The 8273-nt window shown below is 43.2% G+C and overlaps 1 protein-coding gene across 4 annotated transcripts; it reads left to right on the forward strand.

Moving 5' to 3' along the window:
* The first annotated feature begins 4139 nt into the window (after positions 1 to 4139).
* Positions 4140 to 6041, forward strand: zgc:174906 (uncharacterized protein LOC571548 homolog). Of its 4 annotated transcripts, none has more exons than XM_047040816.1 (4): positions 4140 to 4393; positions 4559 to 4904; positions 4991 to 5083; positions 5164 to 6041. In XM_047040816.1, exons 2-4 carry the CDS (start codon positions 4586 to 4588, stop codon positions 5445 to 5447), a joined length of 696 nt encoding a protein of 231 aa, XP_046896772.1. In that variant the 5' UTR covers positions 4140 to 4393; positions 4559 to 4585; the 3' UTR covers positions 5448 to 6041. The 4 variants fall into 4 exon arrangements, with proteins under 4 accessions (XP_046896772.1, XP_046896776.1, XP_046896774.1 ...); XM_047040820.1 differs by having other exon boundaries at positions 5012 to 5083; XM_047040818.1 differs by having other exon boundaries at positions 4140 to 4238.
* Positions 6042 to 8273: the final 2232 nt, after the last annotated feature.

Consider the following 8273-nt stretch of genomic DNA (forward strand, 5'->3'; position numbering starts at 1 on the left):
ACCATGATTCTAGGAGCGAGAGGGGGGGGGGGTGACTGAGTGTGTGTGTGTGTGTGTGTGTGAGAGAGAGAGAGAGAGAGAGAGAGAGAGAGAGAGAGAGAGAGAGAGAGAGAGAGAGAGAGAGAGAGGGGGGGGGGGGGGGGGGGGGGACTGAATGTGTGTGTCTGTGAGAGAGACAGATAGAGACTGTGTGTGAGAGAGAGAGTCACACAGAGAGAGACACACCCAGAGAGAGAAAGAGAGACAGAGAGAGAGAGAGAGAGAGAGAGAGAGAGAGAGAGAGAGAGAGAGAGAGAGAGAGAGAGAGAGAGAGAGAAAGAGAGAGCGAGCGAGCGAGAGACAGAGAGCGAGAGAGAGAGAGAGAGAGAGAGAGAGAGAGAGAGAGAGAGAGAGAGAGAGAGAGAGAGAGAGAGAGAGAGAGAGAGAGAGAAGAAAGAGAGAGCGAGCGAGCGAGAGACAGAGAGAGAGAGAGAGAGAGAGAGAGAGAGAGAGAGAGAGAGAGAGAGAGAGAGAGAGAGAGAGAGAGAGAGAGAGAGAGAGAGAGAGAGAGAGAGCTAACTGCTGACATACAAATGAGAACAGCTCCTTCCACCGGCAGCTTTTAGACTGCACTCATTTGCATTGGAGCAGCACACAATCTCTCATTCATTCGTCCCTCTACATAACCTTTCCATCCATCCATTCCTTGACATCTTTCCAACAACCCCTTCCCTGGAAATTTCATTCAGCTTTATTTCCATGCCTGTTCATTGATGCATTGAAGTGTTTGTGTGTTTGTCGGAGGAGTTCAGCATAAAAAACTCCCAGCTTTGGTGTACAGTGCATGGGGTCCTGTGTGTATGTGTGTTTGTGTGAGGGGCTGGTTATGGGAAATCATATAGAGGTGTGTATTCATATCCACCAATGAAATCACCAACTGAAACGTTTGTGTGTGTTTCTTACAGTTTCAGCGTGGACCTGATGACAGGATGATGTCATCGTGCAAGCATGTCATCCAAGCCCTCACTGCCCCTGCTCTTTAGTCTTAAAGTTCTTCCCTCCTTTAAATCACTGCATTTATAAGTTTATACACACACACGTACTCGCACACATACACACACATACATAAAGACTAGAATACAATTGGATTTGAATCTAGACGACAGATATATAGAGCCCTGAAACAATGTGACAGAAGTTTGAAGTCTCTCCACACTAAATGTGTGTATGTGTGCATACATGCGTGTCAGACTCAAGTCCTACTTGTTCCAAACACTGGCACAGTCCAACATAAACATAAACACACACAAACACACACGCACACACAAAGAGAGAGACTCAGAAAGTGGAACAAATGCTTTTGAGCTGTGACAGTGGCAACAGTGATTTCTTTTCTCTTTCCTCTTCTTCCTGAAATTTGCATGTAATAATTGTGTGTGTGTGTGTGTGTGTGTTTGTGTACGTACTCCCAGTCTACAGATAGATGTGTAGGAGAATGGTTGTGGTTCACACTGTCTCTGATTGTCGTGGATGTTTCATCCATGTGGCTGAGCTGTAGAGCTTTCCTCTGCTCCTCAGCCCCAGAGCTGCAGGCTCCTTCCTTCCTTATCTCTTCACCTCTGCCTTTCTCTTTCCATCGACCTCCCTCTCTCCAAGTTTCTCATGCTTTCCCTTTCTGCCATCCTCTCCTGGATTGATTGCGTGACTCGCGGTCCCTGTATTCCTGTCATCCTGCTCTCTCTTTCTTTGCTACCTTTAGATTGGCTTCATGACAACCTTTCTGTTTCCAATCTATTTTAACTCCAAACTCCATCTCTTAATCTATCTTTCCGCTAGACTCGTCTATACCCTCTGTTGATGTTGGAATGGCCGCTGGAGCGTTGTCCCTGACTGGGCCTCTCACACTCCACACCTCCCTCCCTCTCCATCCGTCTCTCCATCCCCCTCCTCCTCCTCCTCTTCGACCGCGCCCTCGGTGTGCCTGGAAAGCCAGCTCTCAGAGGAGGCCTCCTGTCCCTCCATCACTCTGCCTCTCTCTCTTCCTCATGGATAATGCATGGCAAACAAACAGGCATGTCAAAGTCGTTCAGGCGCACCGCTGTCCCCTCTGTGCCACCTACCAGGCGGGGTGGAGGGGGGCGGGGGGGGCGGGGGGCGGGGGGGCGGGGGGGTGAGGCAGACGGCGGGGTCCCTCACTGTCCCCAGCACTGTCCAGAACACACACACTTTGATGGACACAAGGCCACTGGGGGCGAACATCGACCTTAGAGTCCGGACAGCTCTTCCCTCACACGGCACCCTGTGTTCGAATATAGGCCAGTCTACTAAGCGATGCTGTGGTCCACTTGGGCTCAAGTGTCACCAGAGGGCGCTAAAGAGGCTTGTATGGTTTGATGAGGGGTGGTGCGTAGGCTTGTTGGGTGTCCTGTAGGGGTTGGGGATGGATGTTTGTGCTTGAAGAGACATACGATTAGACTGTCGCACTTTCACCGTCCACATCGGCAAACGGGCACATACACTCACACGGAAACATACACACACACACCATTCTAATTTTCCACTTGGCGAAGTCTGGAGAAAAGAGCTGGAGTCACTCAGAAGGAAACAGCACTTATATCCTAGTGAACACAGTTTAGAGACTGAGCCACAGCACAGCATCATTAATCATTATACCATTTACCACCTCATTGTACACACATAAACACACACACACACACATCATGCACACACAAGTAATGATATAGGACACAAAACCACAAAACGGTATGCCTGGAAAGATTGTAGACAGTATGCAGCCTAAAGTGAGCTGATTTATCACATCCTTCAACAGATCAACAGTGTAATGGTCCACGTACATTTACTAACACTAGGCAGACACACACGTACACATCCCACATGTGCATGCACACACACACATACATAATATGTGGCTCACTCTAGAAATAATCAGAATCAGAATCAAAATGGGATTTTTTCACCATGAAAGTTTGCACGGACAAGGAATTTACTTTGGCAGGAAGGTGCATACAATAAACATATAGGAACCTAAAATTAAAATATGTGGACTATCTATACTAAGGGCACATAGGGTACATAAACCCTCTAAAGGTGAAAGTCAACACAGAGAAATTAATTTCAATCAAAAGCAACATCCTTTTGTTTTCTGTTAACTAATGATTGCACTTGACCTTGCTAACATGAGCTAAGAAAAGGCTCCAATGACTTCTGCAGTTTGACATGTTGTTCAGACCTGCTGTCAGTAAAATGGCTTTCTGTTGAAGCAGTTACTAAGCACACTCTAGTGTGTGTTCATACACAATACCGTTTACTGAAGACAACGAGGATAAAAGACTATTAAAAGAGCTATATTAATTTTAGCACAAATACACTTACTGTTTGTTGTTTTTGTGGTGGTAAGCCAACCAAAGTCTAAGTGCTCTTTGTAATTGTATTAGATCACTAATGCATCTCAGACATGTTTTCATCTAAAATGACTCTGAACAGAGGTATAAATCATGTATCTACCCTTTCATTGCCCTCTCTGTTTCCTTAGATACGTTTCCTTCACAATTCTCTCATACAGGCTCACAAACACAGATGCACACACACGCAAACAAACACATTTTGCAATTTTGGACCGGTTCCTATTTCTAACCCACCGATGAAATATTTATTTTGATGTTCACATGATTCCCCTTCTCTTTGAGGAGATGTCACAACATGTCTTTGAGAGCTTGCATTAATCTTTTAAGTTCTCACATAGGAGGGACCATCTTGCCTGATAGACAAGGTTTAGTGCCAATCCCAATACTACCCCTTACCCCTAACCCTTACTTTTGCACGTTCACGTGAGAGTTGAGATAACATACCTGCAATGTCTCCAAAGTGTGTGTGAGAGGAGAGAGAAAGAGAGAGAAAGAGAGAGAAAGAGAGAGAAAGAGAGAGAAAGAGAGAAAAAGAGAGAGAAAGAGAGAGAAAGACAGAGAAAGAGAGAGAAAGAGAGAGGGTTTTGACGCCAGACTTCAGTGCAGGTCCAACTTGCAGTATGTTTATTTGTCCACCTAGTGGCGCTTCAATAATGTGAGTCTACTAGACTTGTGGCTTCCGTCCGTTAGGTGGCAGTATAACGCTACTACTACTATCCCAGTACCACAGGCAAACACAAGTGACGAAGTAAATGTGCAAACTTTGAATGACGGCGGTATTTCGAGAACATCTTTATTTTGAGTACAGTTTCATTGTACCAATATGATTAAACTGTAACCCCTTTTATTTCAGTTTTTTTTCATGCATTAATCTGTCTCGTATAGTATGTAGCTAGGTAGCCTGTCTGCTGTATTTTTTCCTTGCTACGCACTGTGTTGAGCCAGTAATTATACAGCTAGGCTACTGCCGCAACTTCAACTTGGTCCAGGTTTGCCCCTTAAATCAGTAAATCATAAACAGTAATCGAGGGACAGTTATATTATTTTAAATTGTTAGAGAATTGTAAACGTATATATCATTATATTGAAAACTAGCTTTAATTACGCACTTTGTTAGTAATGTTTCTAAAATCTTGCTACACTCGTTTTCTCAGGTCCAGAAGTGAGTGTTTTATAACGTTATGGCCGAGGATGGAGAAGGTAGCAGCCAGCGCCTTCGGAGCTTGAAGAGCCGTCTTATCGAGATTTTGAGTGCCGATCCTGATCATGTGTTGCAGCACGCAGACTCGCTCGGCCTACTTACAGATCAACAGTACAAACAAGTCAAAGCCGTAACAGACCCAAGTGCAAACATTCGAGACCTACTGGATAATGTTACCCAGAAAGGGGATGCGTCTTCAAAAATATTTCTCCAACTGTTGAAGGGCAATGCTATGCAAGAAACATTTCCCATGTTGGATTGCCTGTGTAAACTGCCAGAGACCCACAATCAATCTACAGGTGAAGTGCCATGCTTTTGATGTCCAGTATCATGGGAATCCCCCTCCTCCCCCCCCCCCCCTTACATATTGTAAACTTAATAACAGCTGTTTTTGTGTTGGCGACAGCTGAAAAACAAAGGAAACGAGAGGCTGCTGCATCGGAGGATGTTACACCAGCCAAACAGGCATCCAGGGGTGGTAAGTGACCTTCAGGAGACTCAGTCAAAACACGACAATGCTAAACTGCAGTAACCAACCCATGTGTCCCATTGTGGCAGGTCCGAGTCTGGTAGAGGAGAAGCAGCTGATGAAGCTGGCTCGTAACATTGGGACTTCCTGGAAAGAGATCGGAAGGCTGGCCCTGGACATCGGCACTGTGAAGCTGGAGCAGATCGAGGAGGACCACCCCAACAGCCACAGAGAGCGTGTGTTCGCCATGCTGCTGTGCTGGCGAACGAGCCAGAGGCAGGAGGCCACGGCAGCCCGGCTCCATGCCCTGCTCTGCCAGGACGACTGGGCGCTGCCACCAGACAGTATCGACTTCCTCCTGGAGCCCAGATGAGCCCCTCACAGGCTGCATCCATCATGGCTGCCTCTGCAGGTTTCCCTGCAGTGTTAGCCTGACTGATTACATAATAGTGGGAACTTTGATATTGACTTTATATTCCGTAGGCCTATTTTGTACTCTGGTTTGATGTGTTCGATCATGTTCTAAAGCTTAGTGAGACTGGGATCCCCATAAGCTGACATCTGAATAACAGCAGGTCCTCACAGGTTTACACAAGACAGGACCATAAACAAATCCAAATCTTCCAAGGGACAGTTGTCACTTTATTATCCAACGATAATAGTCAACTCCAATTATGTTTTATATCCTTCTGAAGTGCTTTTTTATCCAACTGAGATAATTTTATGATTACTATGTGATGCGTAAATGGAAATCGATTGTAATTGATTGTTGTCCTTTGCTGTGTAGCCTATGTGCCTATTTCCTGTTAGTCACTAAATTATGTAAAATTGTGAAAGATGAGGAATGCATAGTGGTGCGTTTATTTTATTTTTTTACTAGAATTGTATGCTTTGTATTCTGCCTTATAGCGGCTTCTGAAAATTCCAGGAATAAAATAGTCTCATAACGATTACTCATTCATCAACAGTGGGAATGTTTTTCAATTCAAATTCTGTCACATCCAGAACTTTTATTGTCCACTAGGTGACACTATATCACGCCCACTCTCGCATCGAAGAACGTTTCTTGCAGGAGTCTTGAACATTCGAAATAGCCTGCATGCACTAAACGACAGCCTAACGTAAACAAAGTGCACAGTTGACTTTAATGTTGGTTAAGTAGTTAAGACTGCAATACAACATATGATTGATGATGGTAGCCTAACCCTAGCCTACATTATTTAAACTTAAATCATTGTAACATGAAAATTGGGTCATCTTGTCTGCCACGATGGCAGTAGGCTGTTACAGGCTGTAAATCACCAAATACTTGATAAGCCAGTAGATAGCAGGAAAATCATTTGTGAACCCGCGATACTGTTAGCAACAGCTTTCCAGGAAAAGTTTACTGTAGGGGAGGTCATGTAAGACTACTGTAAATTTCCATTGAGGTGAAAGTTAACCTGTTCACTGAATGGAAATTTCCTTTTGATGTTTTTGCACAGTTGCAGGTTGAAGAATAGCACGTTGCACAGATGCAAGTTTACACAGAGATTATTCGACAAGTGTTATCAGTCTCTATACATTTCTTGAAAAGGGAGGGAAATTGCCACATTGTAGGCCTAGAGGACGGTCCGCTAACTTGTCATCCAGATTGTAGCGCTGTTGCACCCTCTGAATTTCAATTAGGCTATGAGTAGGAAATTGAGATGGTATATACTTCACAAGGAGCGGTTTAAAATGTAAAGTTTGCTAATAGGCTACTTTAAAAAAATACAGTGGCCATGGAAATAAATAACAATTTGAGGGAATTGGGCGTTTAACACAATGCTCAAATCCGAACCAAACAGTAGGCCCTAAATTGAATTGCATATTTGTCCTAATTGACTGACTGCAGTAATTGTTGAAGAAAGTCATGTAGACAAATTATAGCTGACCTGCAGATGGGAGAGTGAGTTTAAACTTGGCCCAAGACATAAAATGATCAATTCATACACAGTGGTACTAGCAAAGTCTCTTTGAGGCAGAAAGATCAGAAGACAGTGTTTAAAGTGAATAAAGAAATATAAAAAATAACATACAGCCAAAAAGTGTTCTTTTTTTTTAGGTAGGCTCATACCTGCAAATGTCTTTAGAACACATTGGCTAACAATTTGAACACATATGTATGAATGATTAAGACAGAACATGTGAATATATCATAAAGCACAGAAAGTGTTTCCACACAATACCCAAAGCTATAGACTACACATGGTTTGGTTAAATATTTGGTCATTCCATCATTAAAACACAATTTCAATCATTGGTAATTTAAAGGTAACTGAAAAGGAAAATGGATGCACTTGGTAAATACTAGTAATAAATATAGCTGCAAGCAGCAATGGCAGATTCCTCCTTCAAAATGTTGTAAAATTGACAGAAAAGATAGTTACACTGGGATTGACCAGAACACTTGAAACTGTAATTTATGTCAGAATAAAAAATAATTTATTGAATTTCTGACCGGATGTGAACCCAGCACCCTTTACATATCAGCTCTGTCTCTCATCTTACTAAGCCATTTACAGACTTAGACATTGGATTATTCAGTTTTTAAAATAACACATTTTTCCAATGGCACCCATTGTCAGATTTGGTTAAAGTTCAAACAGCTGTAATTTAGTCCTATTTATATATGGGACATAAAAACGGGACAACAGGATGACTGGTTTGCTGCTGTAAGGAATAGCTTACTCGTAGTGCTTTAAAGAGGTTGCTTGGGGTGCCAAAATGAGGCATGCACACCAAGTTTCAAAAGAATTGGAGCAATGGGGTGGAAATGCAATCACTGAAAAGTGGACATTTGGGCGTGGCCTGTGGCGCCCCCTATGGTCCGATGTGGGCCAGTCTGTGTTTGGGCCGTAGTTGTGGCATGTTGTGTCAATATGTCAAATTTCCTAACTTTTTACCAATGTGTTCATGAGATAAATTGCAATAATAATAATACCAACAATTACTATAGGGTTGCTCCTGACGGAGGAATCCTAATGAATGGGACAGGTGGTAGCTATTCCCCATGATTCTTTTGGATGTAAAAAAGCACCTTCAGCCCCCTATGCATAACCAATGGCAGAAAAATTGAAGAACGGTAAGCAAAAAGCAAAACTATGAAATTATTACAAATGACCAAAGATTTTGAATTATTTCTTTATTTTTCAAGATCAAAAGTTCCTCTCCAGCA

Source organism: Hypomesus transpacificus, chromosome 18, assembly GCF_021917145.1.
Source record: "Hypomesus transpacificus isolate Combined female chromosome 18, fHypTra1, whole genome shotgun sequence".
NCBI classification, from domain to species: domain Eukaryota; kingdom Metazoa; phylum Chordata; class Actinopteri; order Osmeriformes; family Osmeridae; genus Hypomesus; species Hypomesus transpacificus.

Coding starts and splice junctions, on each gene's coding strand:
- zgc:174906 (XM_047040816.1), top strand. CDS start 4,586: ATGGCCGAGGATGGAGAAGGTAGCAGCCAGCGCCTTCGGAGCTTGAAG. Junction 4,905..4,990: donor GACCCACAATCAATCTACAG/GTGAAGTGCCAT, acceptor ACTTAATAACAG/CTGTTTTTGTGTTGGCGACA. Junction 5,084..5,163: donor CAAACAGGCATCCAGGGGTG/GTAAGTGACCTT, acceptor CCATTGTGGCAG/GTCCGAGTCTGGTAGAGGAG.